Below are 25,913 nucleotides of genomic sequence, written 5' to 3'. Positions count from 1 at the left end.
GTGAAGGATGATGTGTGTGTTTCAGGTTCGCTTCGCTGCTGCCGTCCCTTCAGGCCAAACAGTTCTCTGCAGCCACCGGCCTCACTCGCCTGCTCATCATCCTGGGGGCGATCGAACCCCCGACCCTGGGAGAGAACATCCCAGAGGAGGTCATCCAGCGTCAGGTCGGACACCGACACACACACAAACACACACTTGCAACAGTCTTTTCTTTGCAACGTCCTTACTGAGGTGCCACCACAAGGTGGCGCGAGTGTCAGAATGATCCTTGATGGAGAAGCATCATCTCAGGATTATTTTAGTGTCAAAACTGTCGAGATTCTGGCAGGAAGTGACAGCAGATGCTATTATAGAGTCAGTTGAAACTAGAAAATTAAGTGACACTATGACTGATGACGTAAGAGGAACACAGGGTTTCAGCTGCTGGGTGTGACGTCAGTGACAAAAAAGACATGGTAAGATAATAGTATTATTGACCATGACGTCTGTTTATATAATAGTCATTGTGGCAGTGACGTCTAAAGTAATGATGTCACATCCTGCGTGAAAAGTAAAATCATGAATGAAAAAACTGTAACATTTAAATTAAACTTTGACAGTCTAACTAACAACTAACAACTAAAACGTTATTAACTCTTAGGGCTGCACGATTCATGATTATTTTGATTTATATTGAAATGACGATTATGAACTCGATTATCCTGATTGATGATTGATCTCCACATCAGAGTCAGAAAACTTTATTGCGAGTAATGTTAAAGACAAAACAAGAATTTGTTGTGGTGGAAAAAATTAAGCCATTTTCAGTGCAAACATGACAAACAATTATTATAAACAACTCAATAAATGTGCTTTAATAAAGGTCAATTTAAAACTTCCTTCTGATCTTTGTGAAGAAAAAAAATCAGTATTTTATTTGCATTACAACGAAACAGAAATGTAAAATAGAAATTTAATTTACCTTAAATTATGAATAATACAAACAAATAATAAATTATATTATTATAACCGACTCATTGAGTATGCCTTAAAAAAGGTCAATTCAAAACTTCCTTCTGATCTTTGTGGGAAAAAAAAATCTGTATTTTATTTGCGTAACAACGAAACAAAATGTTTAGAAATTGAATTTACCTTAAATGATAAATAATACAAACAGGTAAATTAAAAAGTGCTTCTCTGATTCTTTCCTTGGTTTTTTTGGGACTTTGTTCGGCAATTGAATGAGTGAGTTTACCACGACCGTGAAGGTGCAATGGTCTCGATTGTCCATGTTTTTATGGCGTTCCAATTGTGACGAAAAATACAGAGTGTGGGAAATCAGTGTGCATTGGATTAAAAAACACAACTTTATTTATAAATCTCCTCTTTATACCATCAAGTGGTTAAAATCAAGACACTATTACATAAACTATTATATCAAAGGGTATCGTTGAAGATTCGTTTTCTTCTTCATCTTTCATTAAATTGATGTTTTTAGACTAGAATTGCATTTTTTTTATATAGAAATAAAGTCTCCTCTTTATACCATCAAGTGGTTAAAATCAAGACACTATTATTAAAGTATGTACTTTTTTGAGTATTGTTTTGATTGTTTAAGCGCTTTGTGACCCTGGTCTCGAAAAGCGCTATATAAATAAATATTACTTACTTTACTTACTTACATAAACTATTATATCACAGGGCTTCGTTGAAGATTCGTTTTCTTCTTCATCTTTCATTAAATTGATGTTTTTAGACTAGAATTGCATTTTTTTCATATATATATAAATAAAGTTGTATATTTGAATACATCACACATTTAGATTGTTGATTTCCGAGGCTATTCACTCTGTACTCACTTGTATTTTCCCGGCAGTTTAATGACGTATAAACCACAGACGATCACAGGTGTTTAAAGGTAAAATCGTGATCACGATTAAAGTTTAATGAATTTGTGTAATATTTAGTATTTCTCACATCATTATGAGGCTCAGAGAGAAAGTCTCCGTGTGTCTTTATAAGAATATATGTCTTCAAAACACACATTCTCACAATAATACAACCAGGAAGTCAGATTGTGTCAGGGATGTGACACGTTTGTGTTCATCGCTCACTTCACGCCGAGTGTATGAACGGCAGCGTGTGTGACATTCCTAACATCTGTACAGCCTGAAATATCCTCCACGACAACATGTGTGTGTGTGTGTGTGTGTGTGCGTCTCTTTGACGAGCACTTCGTTAAGACTCTGTGCTGCCAGACGCCCACAATTTGATGGCAGCAGTGATGAGGGACCCGCTCCAGCTTTTCAAGTATTACAGTTGTTGCCAAGGAGATAAGGACATCATTGTGCCGGAATTCTCCGAGGATAGAGAAAGGTTTTGTAGATGTGCTGCTGAAGGTTATAACACACACACACACACACACACACACACACACACACACACACACACACACACACACACACACACACACACACACACACACACACACACACACACACACACACACACACACACACACACACACACACACACACACACACACAGCAGCGTTGAACTCCATCGAGCATGTACTGTAGTATTTCTCAAGGGCATGTTTTCTAACCAGGTCTGTGCCGAGAGAAGAAGAAAAAAAAAATGTGGGATGTTGATTAAATGTTGAGATTTAATCCCATGATCGTACGAGATGTTAAAACAGAAATTGAAAAAAAACCAAAAAACAATCTTTATTTCATCCGTCATGAAATGTTGGATCATTTTCCCTTTTTTGTCTGTCGTTGTGATCTCACGAGGGGACGTTGATGCTAACTGCTAATAGCTAATTGTGAATTAAACTATATTCATAGTATTTATTCATATTTGGTCTGCTAGATGGCAGCGGTCGTTACGTCCTCTGCAGCTAAACAAACAATAACATCCAGCGAGATCCCGGCGATGACTGAGGACGAGAGGATACAGTGGACTCCAGCAGCTTTTAAAGCTGATGTTTGGACATATTTTGGTTTCAAAACAAATGAAATCAGTTACGACTTAGTCAAGAGTCATGTGGTCTGTAAATTCTGCAACACCAGAGTCAAGTACTTGACAATACTACAAATATATACTTGTTACTACAGTATCACAATATATCCCAATACATTGTATCGTTGTATCGTGATACGCATGGTATTGCCAGATTCTTGCCAAAACACACTCCTGATCAAGTTTAAAATTGAGTCTTAAAGACTTACGTTTTAAGCTAAAGGATCATTGAAATCCTGGCGATGACTGAGGACGAGAGGATACAGTCGACTCCAGCAGCTTTTGAAGCTGATGTTTGGACATATTTTGGTTTCAAAACAAATTAAATCAGTTACGACTTAGTCAAGAGTCATGTGGTCCGTAAATTCTGCAACACCAGAGTCAAGTACTTGACAATACTACAAATATATACTTGTTACTACAGTATCACAATATATCCCAATACATTGTATCGTTGTATCGTGATACGCATTGTATGGCCAGATTCTTTCCAAAACACACTTCTGATCAAGTATAAAATTGGGTCTTAAAGACTTACGTTTTCAGCTAAAGGATCATTGAAATCCTGGCGATGACTGAGGACGAGAGGATACAGTCGACTCCAGCAGCTTTTGAAGCTGATGTTTGGACATATTTTGGTTTCAAAACAAATGAAATCAGTTACGACTTAGTCAAGAGTCATGTGGTCTGTAAATTCTGCAACACCAGAGTCAAGTACTTGACAATACTACCAATATATCCTTGTTACTACAGTATCACAATATATCCCAATACATTGTATTGTTGTATCGTGATACGCATTGAATGGCCAGATTCTTGCCAAAACACACTGGTGATCAAGTATAAAATTGGGTCTTAAAGACTTACGTTTTCAGCTAAAGGATCATTGAAATCCTGGCGATGACTGAGGACGAGAGGATACAGTCGACTCCAGCAGCTTTTAAAGCTGATTTTTGGACATATTTTGGTTTGAAAACAAATGAAATCAGTTACGACTCCGTCAAGAGTCATGTGGTCTGTGAATTATTTAACACCAGAGTCAAGTACTCAACAATACTACATATATATCCTTGTTACTACAGTATCACAATATATCCCAATACATTGTATCGTGGTATTGTGATACGCATGGTATTGCCAGATTCTTGCCAAAACACACTTCTGATCAAGTATAAAATTGGGTCTTAAAGACTTACGTTTTAAGCTAAAGGATCATTGAAATCCTGGCGATGACTGAGGACGAGAGGATACAGTCGACTCCAGCAGCTTTTAAAGCTGATTTTTGGACATATTTTGGTTTCAAAACAAATGAAATCAGTTACGACTTTGTCAAGAGTCATGTGGTCTGTAAATTCTGCAACACCAGAGTCAAGTACTTGACAATACTACAAATATATACTTGTTACTACAGTATCACAATATATCCCAATACATTGTATCGTTTTATCGTGATACGCATTGTATGGCCAGATTCTTGCCAAAACACACTGGTGATCAAGTATAAAATTGGGTCTTAAAGACTTACGTTTTCAGCTAAAGGATCATTGAAATCCTGGCGATGACTGAGGACGAGAGGATACAGTCGACTCCAGCAGCTTTTAAAGCTGATGTTTGGACATATTTTGGTTTCAAAACAAATGAAATCAGTTACGACTTCGTCAAGAGTCATGTGGTCTGTGAATTATTTAACACCAGAGTCAAGTACTCGACAATACTACATATATATCCTTGTTACTACAGTATCACAATATATCCCAATACATTGTATCGTTGTATCGTGATACGCATTGTATTGCCAGATTCTTTCCAAAACACACTTCTGATCAAGTATAAAATTGGGTCTTAAAGACTTACGTTTTCAGCTAAAGGATCATTGAAATCCTGGCGATGACTGAGGACGAGAGGATACAGTCGACTCCAGCAGCTTTTGAAGCTGATGTTTGGACATATTTTGGTTTCAAAACAAATTAAATCAGTTACGACTTAGTCAAGAGTCATGTGGTTTGTAAATTCTGCAACACCAGAGTCAAGTACTCGACAATACTACATATATATCCTTGTTACTACAGTATCACAATATATCCCAATACATTGTATCGTTGTATCGTGATACGCATTGAATGGCCAGATTCTTGCCAAAACACACTGGTGATCAAGTATAAAATTGGGTCTTAAAGACTTACGTTTTCAGCTGAAGGATCATTGAAATCCTGGCGATGACTGAGGACGAGAGGATACAGTCGACTCCAGCAGCTTTTGAAGCTGATGTTTGGACATATTTTGGTTTGAAAACAAATGAAATCAGTTACGACTTCGTCAAGAGTCATGTGGTCTGTAAATTCTGCAACACCAGAGTCAAGTACTTGACAATACTACAAATATATACTTGTTACTACAGTATCACAATACATTGTATCGTTTTATCGTGATACGCATTGTATGGCCAGATTCTTTCCAAAACACACTTCTGATCAAGTATAAAATTGGGTCTTAAAGACTTACGTTTTCAGCTGAAGGATCATTGAAATCCTGGCGATGACTGAGGATGAGAGGATACAGTCGACTCCAGCAGCTTTTGAAGCTGATGTTTGGACATATTTTGGTTTGAAAACAAATGAAATCAGTTACGACTTCGTCAAGAGTCATGTGGTCTGTAAATTCTGCAACACCAGAGTCAAGTACTTGACAATACTACAAATATATACTTGTTACTACAGTATCACAATACATTGTATCGTTTTATCGTGATACGCATTGTATGGCCAGATTCTTTCCAAAACACACTTCTGATCAAGTATAAAATTGGGTCTTAAAGACTTACGTTTTCAGCTAAAGGATCATTGAAATCCTGGCGATGACTGAGGACGAGAGGATACTGTCGACTCCAGCAGCTTTTAAAGCTGATTTTTGGACATATTTTGGTTCGAAAACAAATTAAATCAGTAACGACTCCGTCAAGAGTCATGTGGTCTGTAAATTATTTCACACCAGAGTCAAGTACTCGACAATACTACAACTATATCTTTGTTTCTACAGTATTACTATATATATATATACGCGTCTCTGATTTTGAATCGTGCTAAAACAGAATCAAACACATTTTTAATCCCAACTTTCACAACTTGTAACACAATTTAGGAACAAATGAAATGCTGTGTTCCTCAGATGTGTTAGTGTTTCCAGATCAGTCGTATACTTTTACTGAGATAAGAGTTTGAATTTGTTTTTCCTCTACAGAAGTTCCTCATGTGTAACCCGGGCCACCAGAGCAACGCTGTGGACGAACATTACTTCCTGAACGAAAGTGCAGCTCAAGTCGGGTACGGTCGACTCCGATTGCCTCCCTCTCGTCACCGGGGTCACATGTTACAATGACGGTTGAAATGTGTTTTCATAGAGACATCTGCAAGTTCAAACCACTGACCAGCAGAACCTCCGTCAGCGTCATCACCGGAGATTCATTCGACCAGCAGCTCCCACAGGAGCTCAACCAGGTAAGAACATTTGAATGGAAGTCACTGTCGAAGCAGCTCTTTAGCTCATGGTCCCAATGCAGGTCTGTGGCCAATTTATGACCTTTAACCCTGTTAAATTAACAGTGTTCGCTCTGCACCTGAACTCTACACACCTGTCACACTCTGTCCTATACACACACACAAACACATATACACATCCAAACAAACACACACACACACAGTCACACACCAGCCGAAACACATTCACACACACACACCTTGAATCACCCACAAACAAATACAAATACACACACATGCTGAAATACATTCAAACACACACACACACAGTCACACACCAGCCGAAACACATTCACACACACACCTTGAATCACATACAAACAAATACAAATACACACACATGCTTAAACACATTCAAACACATGCACACACATATCGAAACTCGTATAAATACACACACAAACCCACACTTATAAATGTATATATACATACAAACAAACACACACACACACACACGCACACCAACACAAACATATCCTCGCTGAAACACAAGCGCACACACGTCGAAACACATAAAATAAACACACATACCCACATGCTTTTAAATGTACATGTTCATCCAAACAAACACACACACCAACACAGGCTGAAACACATCCATACACATGCACACATGACAAAACAAATACACACACACACACACAACAACACACCCTGAAACACATCCAAAAATATATACAAAAACACACACAACCCCACACGTGAATAAACACACAGGGCAAAACGCATAGAAAAACACACACACACATACAAACACAAAAACATGCACTTACTCATACACACTAAAACACACCCACTTATGCATTCAAATATACATACATGCACACACACACACATTCATAAACCCACGCATAAGCATGCACACACATATGGACATATATATATATATATATATATATATATATACAGTATATATAAGTAAGCAATTAAGTAAGTACTATTTGTATAGCACTTTTCTAGATACGCAGACAATATAATATATACGAAAACACAAACCCACGTCCTTACACACACAATTGTATGTATACAGTATATACACATACAGTATACATATATACACACACACTCAACACTCAAGCACACACAATTTACACCACAAGGATTAAGACAGCATACAAGTCTGTGTCTATATATTGCTTTTGTTTGGCAAAAAAGTTCTTGAACAAAAGTTAAAATCTCTCTCCAGCAACATTTCAGGGAACTTTTCAGCATCGGCGCACCTTCAGAAGTAGACAATGTTGTCGCTTTCAGGCGACAATGTGACGCCAGCTCTCGTCTAAACAATCATGTAAATCAGCGATTAATCATCTCTTCCGGAACCAGATGGTGACGACGCTTCAGAGGACTTTCCTGAAGGAATCCTACCCATCAGCCAATCACGTCCACATAAAAGGAGCAGACCGGCAAATGATCTACAAGACGCCATCTGCCATCGTCCAGCACCTGAGGAAGCTGGTGATCCAGCGTCAAGCCAACCAGCAGAGCCAATAACCAGCCAGGCTAGCAGTACAAAATATTCACGTTTTCAGGTTTTTTTGTACGCGCCTTGGAGCAGTTTGTGAAAGTTTATCATGTTTTCCAACCGATCTTTTTTTCTAATTGAACATTTCTGAGGGCGTATTTAAAGAGATGGAACATTCTGTTTTTCCCTTCCTTTCGTTGGCGTCCGTCCACGATCTACGCTTCTTAGTCGCGTCGCTCCGTCAACCTAGGTTTGGAAGAAGTAGACGACACGTGTTTATCCTGAGGATTTAAGTTTAATTATGACACCACATCAAAATAAAAATTTCCAACAGATCTGGAATTGAATTCCATCCATATACATGCATAGCAACAACGTTTTAAGAAACATTTTTCTCCCATAATCAGGACATTGGAATGATCATCAGTATTCCCACCCGACTCAACAATAAACTTAATTATCGTACAACTTCTTTTTTCTTTTTTTTTCTTTTTTTTAAATCGCCCCCAGCGGGGGTTACAAATAGTATATGCACACTCCCCATTTTTGTAATACTGCTTTTCAGTAAGGTTCCCTCTTTTACAAAGTATTGCATCGAGAGCAAATTCCGAAAAAAAGGGAGAACAAATCGTCAAACGTAAAATACGAGTACTATACAAGAATGCTGCCATCCTCATGAAAACATCCACATCTGATTCGAAGAAAAAGAGACGGAGACAAACAGCCACGTATGAATGCAAAGCCTTGTGTATGTGCCGAAAATGTGAAACGCAGCTTTTCGTGCTCGCTGCCCTCGGGGGGGTCGGGTGGGGGGGGGGTGTGGGAAGGTACGAGGCCGACAAGTCCTCAAGTAGACCTGTCTGCAGTACACATTTGGGGTGTATACACAAACTGGTACAGCAAATAAGAATACAAGTGCCTTAGTAGCTATTTTTGTGTCTACAATGCATCTCATCATTTTTGTGTCGTCTATTGATTCATCGATCCTACATTACAGTGTAAACAATATGTGTGCTACACAAGAATGACTATACAATAACATTACAAACAACTCTGATATAAATTTCATTTGAATTTTTAAATTAAAAAGTCACTACTCCTATTAATACTGATTGTAAAATAAATTAATGAGAAGTTGGCACCGATATTACTCTTTTTTTCCCTTTTTCCAACCAAAACGGTTTTTGCATTTTTAAGTCTCAAAATGACCAAAGAAGAATCTTCTCTTGATTGTCCACAAGCAGCGAGTAGCACTGCATGATGCACTATTCCAGACACGACAGTGTACCGAAAAGAAAGAAGAAAAAAAGGGGGGAGGGAGGAGTCAGTTCGCAGGAGGTGGGGGAAGGAGGGGAAAGGGTCGGAGTCAAAGAACGCCTCCCTCGCCTTATTTTACGTGCTCGGCAGCATGTGACGAGCAGTAAAACTTCTTATGGGTTATAAAGTTTGACAGGTTGTTGAACTGGATGTCGCAGAGGCGGCAGTACTTGCCGCTGCCGGAGCCGTTGACGCCTTTATTAGCGGCGGGGGTGGTGGCCTCCTCGTTGGGGGACTTGGCAGAAGGGGACATGTTCTCGTTGGAGTCAGTTGGGTTCTCCATCGCCCATGTCGGGGAGGAATTGAGGGGCTGGCTATCCGGCTGGGGTTGGTTCTCCTGCTGCGGCGCCGTGCGTTCCTCCGGCTTGTGGCCTCCGTTGACGATGACCATGCTCCGGTTTTTAGGCAGTAGGGGAAGTGGCTCTTTGCCGGGGTGCGGGCACCCGTTAGCCGTGGGCGTCTGGGTCTGCTCTCTTGTGTCGCCTCCGCCACCGTTCACGCTGGGCGGCTCCTGCTCGCCGGCGTCGCCGGGCATCACCGGCCCCCCCGTCACGTAGTCGGTGGACTTTATCCCGAAATACGGCGATATCTGCTCGCTGCCTTTCATCTTTTTTATTGCTCCGGGGTAAAGACAGTGCGGCATGAACATATTCTTGGCCTCCTCTTTCGTTGACTCGGGAAAAGACTTGAGTCCCGGCACAGGTGCCAGGTGAGGCGGGAACATGCCGCCGTTCTGCACTTTCCCGTTACCGTTCTTCTCGCATTTGGTGGGACTCTTTTCGTAGACTCCTTCCGGGCTGCTGTTGAGTTCCGCCTTCACGTCCGGGAACAAGGAAGGCTCTCTGTTGCCGCCGGCGTCACCGAGATCCTGCTGATGTTGGGAGGGTTGTAGTTGCTGAGTTGCGGCGGCGGCGGTGGCGGCGGCAGTCGCGGGGCAAAAGTTCTGTTTGTGCGCCAAGTAATTCTCTACTTTGTTAAAACTTATCTTGCACACCGCACATTCGTGATAGTCCAAAAGTCTTTTAGGGGAGCTACATGTCTTGTCAGAGAGTGGTGAGCACTTTTTGCTGAGATCGATGGGGGTGTCCAGCTCCTGCTGCTCGGCCGTGCTCGACTTGGGAGCCAAAATAGGTTTGGTGACCGTCAGCGACGCCTCCAGATGCTTGGGCACTATACCTGGGAAGATGTCGCAGCGGGGGTGGAAGCGATCGGCGATGCTCTCTACTGTGTCCTGGGAAGTGCACGGATTCATGGGGGGAACCCCGAGGAAACCCGGCTGCCCGAGCACTGCCCTCTGGTGGTCCTGATCCGGGAGACACATCTCGTACATCTTCCGGCGCTTTCGGGTTCTCATGGTCCTCTGCATGGACGGTAGCTTGTTGTTGGACATGCGTTTCATGGGGGGGTCGTGACGGGTGGCGCAGTAGTACTGCTTGTGGACCATGAAGGTCTCATGACGACTGAAGGTGATATTGCAGGCTTCGCAGGTGGTTTTGTTGGGGTCGTTGTCGCTCTCCACAAGACCCGTAGTAGGGCTTTTTCCCTCAACCTGTTTCCCGTTCAGCCTCTCCTCGGTCCCGGTCGGGGTCGAGACCTTCTTCACCTGCCCCGCGATGTCCTTCTCAGGACCCTTCGACCCAGCGTTGATCATATCCAAGACGTTTGTGCTCAGGCAGGCGGACTGCATGAGGTGGTTGTCCGCCTCAGCAGGATGGCAGCCGGTTAGCATGCTGACGGAGCTGTGCCCACTGTTGGGGCTCACCGCCTCCGGGACTTTATCCGAGAGGGCCGAGAAGTCCGGGGACTTCGCCATATGTTGCCAGCGGCTGTTGCAGTAGTGCTTTTTGTGGACCAGGTAGTTGTCCAGGTTGCTGAAGGTGATATTGCATTCGAAACAGGTGGCGCCTTTGGGCATGAGAGGACTGTAGATGACAGGCGGGTAGTTGTTCCCGCCGTGACGCAGCCTCCTGTGAACCAGCTCGGACATTTTGGCCAGAATCTCCGACGCCTGGGGGACGACGGAAATGTCTTGGGAGAAAGCGAACTGCGACAGGAAAGGGCCCATGGGGAACGTGGGCATGTTGTGCTGCACGGGGGAGGAGGCCAGTCGGGGGCTGGAGGGCTCGGACTTGATCCTGGTGTAGGAAAAACTCGCTTTGCTTCCCGGGTGGGACTCCCCCTTCTGAACCGACAGCATGGGCTTCTTCTCGGCTTTGTCGGCCTCTCCGTCCGTGCTGGTCTCCTTGTTGAGGGTTCCCTTGGGACTCCCCAGCAGGGCGTCCTTCCTGTTGGCCATCTCGGCCCGGACCTGCTGCTGCTGCTGCAGGAGGCTTTCCTCCGGCCCCCTCGGGGAATGCTCTGTGGCGTCGCCCTCCCTGTGAAGTTTGCTGCCGTGCCCGTGTAAGTCCTGATGCTGTAAGAGTTCCCTGTGGCTCTGGAAGCTGATATGGCAGTGATTGCATCTGAAGGCCGCCTGTGACAGGTGAGACATGATGTGATGCTGGAATGTAATAAGAGAATCTGCCGTGTAGTTACAGATTGTGCATTTCAAGCTGGTGCCAGGAGGGAGGCTCTCTTCCGTTTTGACACCTGCGAGGGAGATAAAAGAGAGAAACGCTCAGAATCTCGCCTCCCACTTCGGCTCTCCAGTTAACTGCAGAAACCATCAAACGCTGGTGCGTGATGCCAGGCTGACTCCAGTCCTCTCTCCGTCTCCCTTCGCTCCGGCAGACTGTCAACTCTACTTAGAGTGTGATGTGTATATTTTAAAGGAAATTACAATTTTTTCTTCTCCAAACCTTTGTTAAACACTTTCTGTCTTCAAATCCTTGATGGATACAGATTTTTTCCAACGAGAACCAAGTAGGTCAATGTTTAGTCTGCTTTGATGGGAAGATCTAGCAGTGAAGGATGTTTTTTTCAACTGAGTGTCTCTTGAAACTCTGTTTTCGATGCTAAATCTGCTTGATTTGAAGAAAGAAAAAAGTTTGGGATTGTTTCCCAGTTTTTTTTAAAGTTGATAACTGCAATAACTCTAAAACATATACGTACTATTTTATATTTCGTTTGTCACAACCTTTACTCTTTTACTGTGTTTTTCAATTGACAAGTGTAACATCCTGTTGTTTCTTTTAGCCTCTATAAGGTACAACTGAGCATCAACATTGTTCTTTTAAATCTTCCAGTTAAAATTTTGTTTCAAAGTAATTTGTTTTTATTAACAATTATTTTTCAAACCAGATTTCCAAAATGGCTCCCTCTTTTCTCACTCCCTCTCTATGAACTCATTTTGCATTCAGCTGTTTTTTATTTGACCCATGAAGTATTACTACAGTGCCTTGGGGAGTTATACTTCGGAGTCTTGCGGAGTAATACTACGGTGCCTTGTCGAGTAATACTATTGAGACCCGTGAAGTAATACTAATGTGCCTTGTGGAGTAATACTATTGATACCCGTGAAGTAATATTACGTTGCCTTGTGGAGTAATACTATTGAGACCTGCAAAGTATTACTAGGGTGCCTTTTGGAGTAATACTATTGAGACCCGTGAAGTAATACCTCTGAGCCTTGTGGAGTAATACTATTGAGACCTCCAAAGTAATACTAGGGTGCCTTTTGGAGTAATACTATTGAGACCCGTGAAGTAATATTACGTTGCCTTGTGGAGTAATACTATTGAGACCTGCAAAGTATTACTAGGGTGCCTTTTGGAGTAATACTATTGAGACCCGTGAAGTAATATTACGTTGCCTTGTGGAGTAATACTATTGAGACCTGCAAAGTAATACTAGGGTGCCTTTTGGAGTAATACTATTGAGACCCGTGAAGTAATACCTCTGAGCCTTGTGGAGTTATACTTTGGAGCATCGTGGAGAAATACCACAGAGTCTCGCGGAGTAATACTACGCAGCCTTGGGTATTTATACTATGGAGCCTTGGGGAGGAATATTACGCAGTCTCGTGGAGTTATACTTTGGAGCCTTGTGGAGTAATACTACGCAGCCTTGAGGAGTTATACTACACAGCCTTGGTGAGTTATACCACGAAGTCTCGCGTAATAATACTGCGAAGCCTCATAGAGTAAAACTACAGAGTCTTTCATAGTATTACTACAGGTCCGTGTGGAGTAATATTACTACTACTACTACTACTAGGATTTTCAGTGTGCCTTATAGTCCAAACAACCCTGTACATAAACTTCAGCTGCACATTTACAGTCAACCTTCAAGGGTTACATCTGGACTCACCACTGTGTGCAGTGCTTAAGTGCATCTCCAGCGCTCGGGCCCCCGAAAAGCTCTTGGTGCATTGTGGGAAGGGGCAAAGACTGGGCGTCTGGTGATGACCGCCCTCGTTCTCCTCCACCACCGTCTCCGGCTCTCGTTGCCTCCCGCTGCAGTAGTACATCAGGTGGGCCTGCAGGTTCCTCTCGCTCCGGAACCAGATTCCACAAGCCTTGCATGGGAAGATGTCCTCTGCGGGGGGGAGAGAGAGGGGGAGATGGGGGAGTAACATCAGTACCGCAGGTTAACATTTAAGGTAAAAACATGTGTTGAAAGAAAAAAGGCTTTTCTGGCAAATCCTGCCGAGCATCACCGCGACGAGGTGCGACGCCCTCTTCTCAAGGCCAAACAAGAACACCGGACCATCTGCTCGCAGAAGCCTCCCTGTCGAGCTGAACCCAGATAGCCCCCCGCTAATAAACAAACACGCTATTTGCATGAGGCGTGTGTTTGGCCAATTAACACGTTAGTTTGAGCCTCGGCGTGTTGATGTGAACCCAAAACTTGAAGGTCGGCGGCTCTTATCTGCGGCGCAGACTCATCTGGGCTAATCTACGCCCAGTGGAGACGACGCTCCCCGTTAAGCGGGTGACGGAGGGCGAGTCGGAAGATTCTCCACTTTCTTACTCATCTTTGGGAATCTTTGAGTGGGATTAATTATCGTGTCTGTTCAGGATGATGTTCTCAGAAGGGTTACAAAGATTTTTTTATGTCCGATACGGATTTTTTCCTCCTTTAAAAGAGCAGAAACTAAAACACACTTTTATTTTATTTTACCTTTTCTTTATCACACAACAAATTCAATGTCAAATAACGAAAGTCAACCTGAACAAAGCTGTTTAAATAAGGATAGAATACGATACTTATCACGATACAGGGACAATAATACGATAGATTTTCGAAATATATTGTGATATTGTGTTGCAACAATTATATATTTGTAGTATTGTCCGGGTACTTGACTCTGGTGTTGTAGTATTTAAAGACCACATGACTCTTGACGAAGTCGTAACTGATTTAATTTGCTTTGAAACCAAAATATGTCCAAAGATCAGCTTTAAAAAGCTGCTGGAGTCGACTGTATCCTCTCGTCCTCAGTCGTAGCGTGAGTCTTTTAAATTCCAGCGTTTAAAGTTTCTTAACCTGGATCTAAAAGCATTTTTCTGGGTCTTAATTTATTTTCCCCAGAGAGTTTCTGTCTTATTAAGGTGTCGCAAATATGGATGTGTAGTATCTAGAATCTGGTGATCAATACAGTGTATTGTGATACTGTTAGAACGAGGATATATTTGTAGTATTGTCGAGTACTTGACTCTGGTGTTGCAGAATTTACAGACCACATGACTTGTAACTACTTTCATTGGTTTTGAAACCAAAATATGTCCAAACATGTAATACCCGAGTCGACTGTATCCTCTCGTCCTCAGTCATAGCCGAGATCTCATGACTGCTGTCATCTAGTGGCTGGAAGTAAATTTGCAACACAAAAATGAACTTATGCTGCATGTTAATTGTAAATTAAATTGAAATATAAATCAGTAAATAACTATAATAAAAATATATATATATTATTTGTAGGCAAAAATTGTAATATACTTTTTTCACACCCCCAGACTACATTAAATGAATCAGACACGAAATATTAACTTCACTTAAATTACTGCACATTTATCTCCACCAATTTTACAACTTTAAATTGTTAAAAAAAAACAGTTATTTGTGTTCATTGATGTGATTAGTGAGTCCAGTTCTGTTAAAGTGTGTCGTGATCAAATATTCTACACTTTTGCATTCAATGACCTCTGTGTTTTTAGGTCATTGAATGCATCAAAAGAGCGTAACAAAGTATTTCTTTGGTGTCGGTGTATATTCCTGTACCCAGGAAAGTAAAAAAAGTACACGAGTACTCACTGTTGACGATGGCCGTGGGGAGGATGGAGGCCATGGCGGCCTGTTGCGGCAGCAGCTGGATGCTGTCCAGCAGTCTGGCCGGATACATGCCCTCGCTCAGGGACATGTGGTTGACCGCCTGCAGGCGCGAGTCGAAGTCCACGGCGAACGCCACCAGCTCCTCGCCCTCCATCATGTTCTTGGTGGTGGTGCACCACAGCTGGCCTCCTGCACACACACACACACACACTAGAGTTAGCATCTGTCAGCTAAAACACAGACAGGTCCTCCATGTTATTAGATTGTTGTGTTTCCGGATTAAGAATTCCTCTGAAATCTTCTGAACGTATTCATTAAGTCGGTGAAGGGGGGGGGGGGGCGGCGGTATCAGAGTGAAGGCTTTAGCTTAGATAATATTTATCTCGGCACATGACAGGTTTTTCGGCCGCACTTCATTTTCCATTGAGGAGATTAAAGTTTTTAATATGACTATTTACAGAAATCTGGCCGGAGAGATAACAACAAACTATGATACGGCGCCGCTAAATGGCAGAATTAGGACATTGTTTCTGAAGGAAAGCTGGACAATTAATTAAAGCTCGCTGTTAGCTTTGAAAGATGTGCAAACACACCCGCCGAGTGTCGGCTGAGGAGGGACATGTGATGGGAGGCGGCTGACGGGGAATAAAGAGGAGGCACACACACACACACACACACACACACACCTACACACACTGAATATCTTCCACTTAAACTCGCAGTCTGACCTTTCTTTTAGCGTAGCTTGTTGCTATGCTAGCTCGTCTAGAGGTGAAAGAAACTGAACTAATCTCATCACAAACTGACAGAAATATATTTTAAAAAAAGTACAATAAATATGAATTAAATGCTGTAAAATTCACGCTTGGAATTTAGATAAATATATAAAACAAACATTGTATTATTTTATTCTATTACTCGTTTTAAATTTAACCAGTTCATCTCTATTGAGTATAACACAACTTATGATGGTAATATATATATATATATATATATATATATATAAAGATATTTTGTAAAAGCTAGACATTAAACTAGTAAATAACATTGTCAGCTAAACAAACGTACATTTTGGTATATATAAAAGAAAGAAAGAAAAATACTCATTTCGGAGTTCTATAAATGGGTTATTTATGTGTTAAGTCAGACTTGTTTCTACGTTTCATGATGTTAAGATAAGTTAAGAGTTAAATCTAAAATAAAGTATAAAGCTTATATCTGTATTCAAAAATGTAGAACTTCTTCATGGACACACTGAATTAGCATTAGCATTAGCATTTGACCCGTTGTCTTTTCTATAAAACCTTGTGTTACACTTTTAAAGAGGTATATGTTTAGACATTTTAAATAGTGTATTGTACATTCACTCGTTGAACTATCGTGACGAAGGGTCGTACTTCAGTACACAGAAGACGTTTTTTTACAGTGGAAAATGTATTTTTCAAAATGATATTTTCAGGGGAAGAAAATGTATTTTAAACTAAAATATTAGGTGATGAAAAGATTTCCAATTCTTTCTTATACAATTATCCTTTTTTAAATGTCACATTCGTTCCAGTAAAATCACAGTTCATTTTACTTCACACACCTTTTTCTAACATATAACAAATTTGTGAGCCTTTTAAGTGCATAACTGTCAACTATAGAGGAGAAAGAAAATATTGATACACTTGAAAATCCCAATATTGTTTTTTTTCAACTATACTATATTTATATTTAACAGCATTGAATCAATATTTTATTTACATGCAAATATTCACTGCGTTCGTGATAACAACCTCTGTAGCTAAATGAGAGCTCAGCAACGACTGAGGACGAGAGGATACAGTCGACTCCAGCAGCTTCTAAAGCTGATGTTTGGACATATTTGAGCTCATGAACAAATTAAAGCAGTTAAGACTTCAAGACTCATGTGGTCTGTAAATTCTGCAACACCAGAGTCAAGTACTCGACAATACTACACATATATACTTGTTACTACATTATCACTTTATATAGCAATATATCATATCGTGATGGGATTCTTGCCAATACACAAACCTGGACACCGAAAAAGTTCCTGCGCTCAAAATTAAGTCGCACACCTTTGAACTAGATTGTTGTTGTTGTATTTACATTAGTGTGTTGATGTTGTGTGTGTCTTTAAAGTGAAGGTGGATCAACACAAAAAAGGTTCTCAAGACAATTCATTAATTCAGATGTAATGGCTAATGATGAAAACCTTCTTAGGCAGCGAAGACATGTCAAAAGCAGTGAAATGCTTTTACAATACGCTGTGTGTGTGTGTGTGTGTGTGTGTGTGTGTGTGTGTGTGTGTGTGTGTGTGTGTGTGTGTCAGCAGCACTTTAAAGAGCAGTGCCTATCTGTCGCCCGATCTGCTGTGACGAGACGCACACTTCAGGCCGCTCCACTTCCTCGTTTTGATTCTGTCATACCGCACACTGCCTGGAGAGGCCCTTTGAATTTTTATCTCCTAATTAAAATAACAAAACTCGTCTCCACTGTCTGGCCAAGTTACCATCGAGGTAGATACAAACTGCTGCGCCCGGTGTGTGTGTGTGTGTGTGTGTGTCGCAGGAGTTCCTCTCTCCTGCTTGGATCGCCTTCCTTCTCCCTCATTCAAAGAACTTCCTCTCGGATGCAGGAGACACTGACGCAACGTTCCGTTACATTATGACCAGGGTTGCACCAGCCGGAGCCGAGATTCGCAGTATTGTCACGAAAATTGACTTAATTGCTTTAACGTTGTCAATGTAGAGATGGAGAGAACTTTACGCTGGGAGATAAGGATATAGAGGTGAAGTGAGATCTGGCATACGTTGTTTTTTTGTTATGGATTTTTACACATGTGATGACGCTTGTGTCCACCAGAGGGCTCTTTCACATTTCTTTCTTCTTCATTTTGAATACACCACGACTTTATGTATCAAATTATTTCTTTCAAAATAATGATAATAGAAAAACAGTATATAATCCTGATCATATATATCGATAAAATGTATTTTCATGATTATTTGTTTCTCATATTCAAAATTCTTCTCGAGCTACAACCAATACTATAGTACATGACTCGTATATTTTTATGGTGGCTCAGCAGACAGTATTTGTCATTTGAAATGTGTTTTTTAGCAGAAATAAAATTAGGTGATAAAACAGTAATGTAAGCAATTTTTGGGACACCCAGTATATATGTATGAAATATAAACAAAAATATATATGCAGACATTAACTTCTTGAATAGAAGATTATTTATTTATTATTATTATTTATATGGAGAATCTTAAAATAATAATTGATCAAAAATAAAGAAAATAAAATCAATAGTTTTATCATGATCACATTATTTGAAATCATTTTATGGTACTTATTTTGTTTTTGATATTCCTGATTCTTTTTTTAGCTCAAAGGTACACACGTCAGGTGATCCCAACATTCTTTTCACTTTATATTGTTTGGATAATATTCACATATATATATATATATATATATATATATATATATATATATATATATATTATGTATTATAATTCTGATTAAAAACTGTCAAATATATCACATACAGTTGTGTGTCAGTCATTTTTTACTTGCTTACAGCTTTCATTTTTGGGTAAATCTAACTGGACTGTGTCAAAAGTCACATTATCATTTTACACATTAATTACTGATTATTAACAGGAAATAAAGAAGTAATTAATGATTAAATTTGTTTGAAACTAACTTCTCTATATTTATCCCTTTTTTAGGTACTATGACAGAAGTAATTCACTATAAACAATACTGTCTCTTTTAAAGGAAAAAAGGCAAAATATACTAGTATTAATAGCATCCTAATGATTAAAAAATAAGTATTTGTAATTTAAATCTGTTCCCTATTGTAATGTGGCAGCATATTCAAATTTAATTCATATTGGCTCAAGTATTTAACTGTCAAAAATGTTGTACTAAAACTCAACGGTATTTTCATACTGTGGGGAAAACACTCATCTACAAGTATTAAGAACATCTTAATCACTGCACATATTCACATTGGATTTTTGAGTAATAAAGATGATATCAACACTAGTATATATATTTTTTTGGCTTTTAAAAGAGAGAGAATTACTAACAAATTATTATTAACAAATTACTTTTCTCGTGGTACTTTGGTAAATAGAGACAAGTTAGTAGAAGTTAACACTGTTCAGATTGTAACAATCGTTAACAGACATTTATATATGTTTTTACTTTCTGTGTGGCCCAGTTACAAACCCCTCGTGGACCAGTACTGGTCCTCAGGCTAGGGGTTTGGCGACAATTGTAATACATATGTAATACCTAGTAATACATAATACACTGCCTTGATTTGATGCTCTGACGGTGCATTTTTAAATACGTATCGAATCCTCACATCAGAAACTAAACGATTCATAGAAGCGGCGTTTCATAACTTCAGTGACCTCTGACCCTGCCGGACTCATTGCGGGGTCCTCGGGGTCGCTGCCCTCGAACCCGTCAAGAAAGTGGGCCACGAAAAAGGCTGAGAAAGTGCAGGCCTGTGATTTGCACTTGTTTTGCCCGCCGACTCGTCTTTGTGCGGCGGCCAATGCAGTTGGAACCGCCGCCATTGTCTGAGTCCTCCTGCAGAGCACCTGATAAAAGAATAAAGAACTATGACATATTCTAAAAACAATGGAGGAATTAAGGGGAGACAATAGGCCAGCTGCCTCATTAAAACAATCAAAAAACGGCATCCTGTACCAAGTCCAGATAATTAAACGCTTCCGAAACGGACGCTCGCATCCAGCCCCGGCTCCGCCGCCGTCGGCCCCGGAGTCGGCGTCTCCGGCTGGCGTCGTGCCCTCGTCCTCCTTTGATTAGCGCTTCATTTGAACCGTCGAAGATGAGCAGACGAGCAAATTCATGAAACAAATTTATAACGCAACACCCACCCCTCTCTCTCTCTCTTTCTATAAGTACTTACAAACTAATCAAACGTCTCAGGATGAATCGGGGGGGCACCAGACCCTTCCCCCCTTTTTTGCCTGAAGCGCCACCAGATTTCAAAGTGCAGGCATCACAGGGCACTTTTTTAATTTGCTCACTTTAAATGACTTTATAAGGAAACGCTTGTGTACAGTATCTCTATGTGTATTGGAAGGTGGAGGGGGGGGGGGCACTAGATACTTGAGCAGGATTTTTTTTTTTTTTTTTGCCCCCTGCACACCGCTACCGCCGCCGCCGCCGCCGCCGTATCTTAATGAAGCCGCAAACAAATCTCTCATGCCTCGTGCGGAGCTGAGAGACAACAAAGCAGCCGAAGTAACAGAAGGGCCGGGATAATTAAACTGGCCTGGAGACAGGTATTCAAACGCGGCCGCTGTAAACAGCACAACTCTTTTAATAGTTGAGCTGGTAAAAGTGTGTGGCTACTGCCGCGTCAGCTGCTGCTCTACATCTGTGGGGACGGGGCGCGCCAGATCCGGGAACATCAGGGACGGAGTGCCACAGGGGTCGCTGCTCGGGCCTCTGGTGTATCCATTAACCGCACCAACGACGCCGCACACGGTGGCAGTTAAGTCGATCGAAGTAGAGTTTTCTACACATGTTAGACGAAGCGACAAAAGCGGGTGTGTGTTTTCACCTGAACCAAAATAATAAAAATTGAAATTCAGGAGCGAAAGACTGGTTTATAAGGGAGGGACTGTGCAACACTTCCTACACAACCAAACTATAATAATAATTAGTCAATCGTTGTCGTGTGTTTTTGGGGGGAAAAGTTTGTTTTCAAAAAACTCAGCAAAAGCATAAATTTCAATGACGCTTTAGATACTTCAAATGAGCCAAGGTAGTTTAACTAGCTAAGCTAGTCGATGCTAGAGACATTAACCACAAAATACTTTTTTTTTAACATGTTTCTTTTTCATTTTCAAGGCTTGTTTTTTATTAAAATGTCTAAAATTGCTAGTGGTGCTAACTGTTAGCAGCTAACGTATCTGGGGTTTTTATAGAGGTCTTTTTTTGGATTTAAACAGAAACTAAAATTATTAAAATGTTAAGGTGCTGTTAAGGTTTCAACCATTAGCAATCCATTTCCTAAAAGAGTATGTTGAGGAATATCTTTGTAAAAATACATCATTTGTGGTACTTTCATTGTAATTGATTCTTTAATGCTAATCTTTAGCATCACAAGTGACAAAGAGGATAAGAAAAATGGCAACACTAAACAACACAAAAAGTAAAGCAAATAAACATTACATAAACACACAACATCACAAATAAATAGTCTTTGAAGGAAAATAAAATAAAATATCAGCTCTTATCGATGTATTGATGTAGATGATTACTTGAAAAGTTATCAATCGCTGACTCAATATTTATCTTCTAACAGTGAACCATTATTGACAAACATTCCAGAAACACATCAGCCTTTGTTTTGCGTCACAACGGAAGTGTGCGATGTCTTATCAGTCACAAAATTCCCTTCATCTTCCTTCTTCAGGTGATGACGTCACACCTTTAAAAACAACCTTACGCAACAACGTCGCTCTTGACATTCTCACGCCAACATCATCACAAATCTCGTGTTTCCATGGTTTCATTTAAATCCTCAGCAGCTCCAGCGACAGACTCGATGAAACGATGCCAGATAGATCCACGTGATCCAAAACAAACCGCTGATGAAATATTTAAGGAGACACTTTTCATCCTATTCTCTTATAAAAGCAGCAACACATGGAGTGACGTCCTGTGTAGGATCAGTGTTTTTAATATATATTTGAGGCCACCAGGGGGCACTCTTCTCATGCTTAACCAGCAGCTGCTGTCCTCACAGGCAGGTGCATCTCATGTTTGGATCACAAGATCTGATCCTGTTCGTCTTAATGTAGACATTTATATTGTTTTCGACGACAAACGGAAATGTTCAGCTCCTGTGATAAAAGAAAAGTGGAGGAAACATGTGTTCCTGAACCTGTAGACCCCTTAAAATCTCCCTCACATGGGCCTCGTAAGAACAACGTCGTCACTTTCCTTTGACAGGACTAAAAACAAATGCAGATGTGATTCAGCAAAATGTTTTAAAAAATAAAGCCCTGAGGTTCCCCGTCGCTCCCGCCAAGACTTTTGAAAGTCTGACACCAGCCCCCCCTCCCTCATTAGCAACCCCCCTCCAATCCCCCCCCCAGACGCCATCCGGGGTCTGTTCTGTGGGCGACATGTGTTTTTACCGGGGCCCCCGCTGAGGCCGCCGGCTGGTCGGGGACCCATCAGGACGGAGCCCTGCTAATGGGACCAGGAGACCTCTTGTGTCGGTGTACCCCCACCAGAGCAGACCCTTTAAGCCCCCTACCCCTACCCCTACCCCTCGACCCTCTCCCGTGTCTCCAGCTGCGGCCCCCGCATCATCACGCCCGGGCGGGAGCAGGTGAGTGGTGACGGGCCAAAAACGGGGTGGCGAGGTTTCCACCGAAGAGGAACCATCGCCACGCACCTCAGTGGTCCCGCCAACATGGCTCGCACCCTGCACCACATGGACCATCATGTGTGTGTGTGTGTTTGGGGGGGGTATGCCAGCGCTAATGCAAATGCTCGCCGTTTAAAAAAAATGAAAACGCTCTTTGGAAAAAAAAAAAAAGGTCTGTGTTGGACCTTCTGGTGCTGGCAGTGTTCTTGACTCTCCAGAGCCAGAGAGTTGCACCTGTCACCACCCGAGGAATTCACGCGCCATTGTTCTACTCCAGACGCCATTTTTAAATTCTGTTCGGCGACATTTATCGCTCGTCCAAACTCACACGAGTTTGTGGTTTTATTAGCCATTTACTTTTTTCAATGCTAATGCTAGTAATGCTAATGCTAGGTATGCTAACGTCTGAGCTGGTCGCTGAATAATAAATTTAACTGTTGCTGCCTCAAAAGTGGCAAAAGTCGAAGAAAAAAAAATCACAAGTGAACATGAATGAATATGTCATTATTTAATAAGAAGTTAGCATCGCTAGCAACGCAAAACTGTTGCAAATCCATACTTTTGTACAGGTTTTTCTTTCACTTTATTATTATTATGGTTAGCAAGTACGTTATTGGATGTTGGTTTAATCTGTGGGTCGATTAGCTAACAAATAAAAAAAACATTTAAATGATTTTATTTATTGAAATATTAATAACAACACAAGGAACAAATAAACACTGAAAGAAAAACGTCCTTTATTGTTTTTCTGGGTGATTTAAAAAAAAACAACTGAACTATATGTCTTAATATAATGCGTAACTATGTAAATTACAATGTTTTTAAACTGCTGAGGTGACTCAAATATAGTATCAAATATAGAATATCAATCTATCAATCGGTCTTTGAGCTGAAACACTTTCTTCTTCACTTTTTTGTGTAACTTTTCATGTTTATTTGTCCATGGAGGATATTGTTACGAATGCAAAAAGGGTCTTGGATTCTGAGGAAAAAAAGGATCAATGTAAAGCACTTGGTAAAAAAAGAAAATCACTTAAATTAAAGGGATTAAAGAGCGGGTTGTTGTTTTCCTAGTTTTAAGAAAACTTACAGGCAATTTGTCCAAAAGAAAATATCAAATTGAGTTCAATATTTGACCTAAACATTAGAGAAGTCAAAAGTTAAAATCAGTGCGAAGAAGAATAAAACAAAGCAAAAGATGAAATGAGGTTACAATCATTATTTTAACTTGTAGTAAAAATGACATTTTCTACTCTTAAATCTACATTTCCAGTTGTTTTTCCAACACTTTATATGTTATTTGTGTGTTCATTTTTTTGTATTTTCTATTATAGCAGTAAAATCCCAGGTGATTTTCTGACGCGGCGGTGTGTCGACTGGTCTCCGCGGCTGATGTGCAGCTAACAGGCCTAATCGTCTGGCCATGTCTGGGCAGCGGGGCCACAGTTGCTGCCCTCGCTCGTTGCCATCCTGTCATCCTGGCAGCCCCGGCGCTGCCCCAGGTATCACCGCCCGGCCATCTGGAGCCGACATCTGTCTCTCCATTGATCACCAGGGTTTTAGCACTTGATCAAACAGACTGCGACAGGAAATTGCTCTTTTCCCCCCGCAGAACGGCCGGCACGAGGGTAATAGAGTGGAACCCCGGCACTGCACCGGCATTGGCGGCGCCGGCGCCGACACTGATGTTTCTGTCCGTCCCTCTTTCGGTGGCGCTTAAAGAAACTGTTCAAAATTTACAAATAAACTTATTCAAATGCTGGATCTTGTCGAAAGTTGTTCGCTCATGTTGCTAGTTTTGCTAACGTTTAGCAACAACAAACACGAGCTATTCCACATATTAGCATCATTATTGATCCAATTTGTCATCATAATTATGATCAAAGTTTGTGTTTATTTTTTCTATTTTTATAACTATTAATATTTTTCTTGATACATCAGCACCTTATCTAACACTTTTCTTTGTGTATTATATATTTTTTAAATACATTTTCTTCTGTATTTTTTTATTTACATCCCATTTTCTTCTTTATACATCAGCAATTTATTATTATTATTAGTTTCCTTCTTATTATACAGTAATAAGAGTGAGTAAAAGTTTAAAAAAGTAATTAGAAATTGTATTTTTCTGTTTCTAAATTATTGTTTGTTATGGTTGTAATTATTTTCGCAACTTTATAAAAGAGAACTCGACTAAAATAATAGACTAAAATATTTCTCACATTTTTACAACACATTCAGTGTATTTTTTGTCTTGATAAATTGAGTTTTAATTAAACAATTATTTAGATAAATATTTATCGCAGCTATGTTGTAAATGTAGAGAATTCCAAGATCATCTGTGTTTCTTAACAAAACAAACACATAAAGATACTCATGGAGGAAACGCTGGTGTTCTCCCTCTAGTGGTGTGAAGTTAAATTGTTTTATGAAAACCATTATTGAAATTAAACGTAAGAACAAAAATATTTAAGAACGATCCGACAACACGAGCGATGCCACGTGACCCGATGACGCGACAGAAGCCTTGCTTGGAGAGCAGGAGGACGCTCATGTCGACTGAGGACATTTGTTTTTTCCTGCTCGTGTTCTGGAGAGGAAATCCCTGAGCAGCTCTGAGCTTGTATCCCCAGTGGAGCCGAGCACACTCCTGCGCCGGAGGTCTCGCTCTTCCTCCTCCTCCTCCTCCTCCTCCTCCTCCTCCTCCTCGCGGTGGTCCTGGTGTAACAGATGCTCTCGGTGCAACATCGTGTCAGGCCCGTTTTTTTGGACATTCTGATACTGAGGGGTGACATTTATTCCGCATTGTCGAGGGAAGAGCTTCGGAATTGTTCCTGCGAGGAGTCAGATATGTTCCCCCCCCCCACTCGCCTACAGTGACGGGATTGTCCCTCGAAATACGATGCAAATTTAGGGGGGGAAGCGAGTAACTAATTCCTTCTCTGCA

General features: G+C 41.0%; 2 protein-coding genes across 2 annotated transcripts in view; one reads left to right on the top strand and one right to left on the bottom strand.

The window, feature by feature from the left end:
* Positions 1–8,330, top strand: part of LOC148067258 (uncharacterized) — a 31,515-nt gene extending 23,185 nt beyond the window's left edge. Inside the window, exons 8-11 of the mRNA XM_087805364.1 lie at positions 26–164; positions 6,238–6,320; positions 6,398–6,494; positions 7,857–8,330. Of these exons, the coding sequence (XP_087661490.1) occupies positions 26–164; positions 6,238–6,320; positions 6,398–6,494; positions 7,857–8,024 (487 nt within the window). The 3' untranslated portion in view covers positions 8,025–8,330. The remainder of the gene's footprint in view (positions 1–25; positions 165–6,237; positions 6,321–6,397; positions 6,495–7,856) is intronic.
* zfpm2a (zinc finger protein, FOG family member 2a) overlaps positions 8,271–25,913 on the bottom strand; it is a 161,997-nt gene continuing 144,354 nt past the window's right edge. Inside the window, exons 6-8 of the mRNA XM_087805343.1 lie at positions 15,508–15,714; positions 13,561–13,788; positions 8,271–11,901 (exon numbers count right to left, since the gene is read on the bottom strand). Of these exons, the coding sequence (XP_087661469.1) occupies positions 9,383–11,901; positions 13,561–13,788; positions 15,508–15,714 (2,954 nt within the window). The 3' untranslated portion in view covers positions 8,271–9,382. The remainder of the gene's footprint in view (positions 11,902–13,560; positions 13,789–15,507; positions 15,715–25,913) is intronic.

Source organism: Callionymus lyra, chromosome 13 (assembly GCF_982586985.1).
Source record: "Callionymus lyra chromosome 13, fCalLyr1.hap1.1, whole genome shotgun sequence".
NCBI classification, from domain to species: Eukaryota; Metazoa; Chordata; class Actinopteri; order Syngnathiformes; family Callionymidae; genus Callionymus; species Callionymus lyra.
Note: the sequence above shows the minus strand (reverse complement) of the source record. Positions and strands in the feature narration are given on the sequence as shown.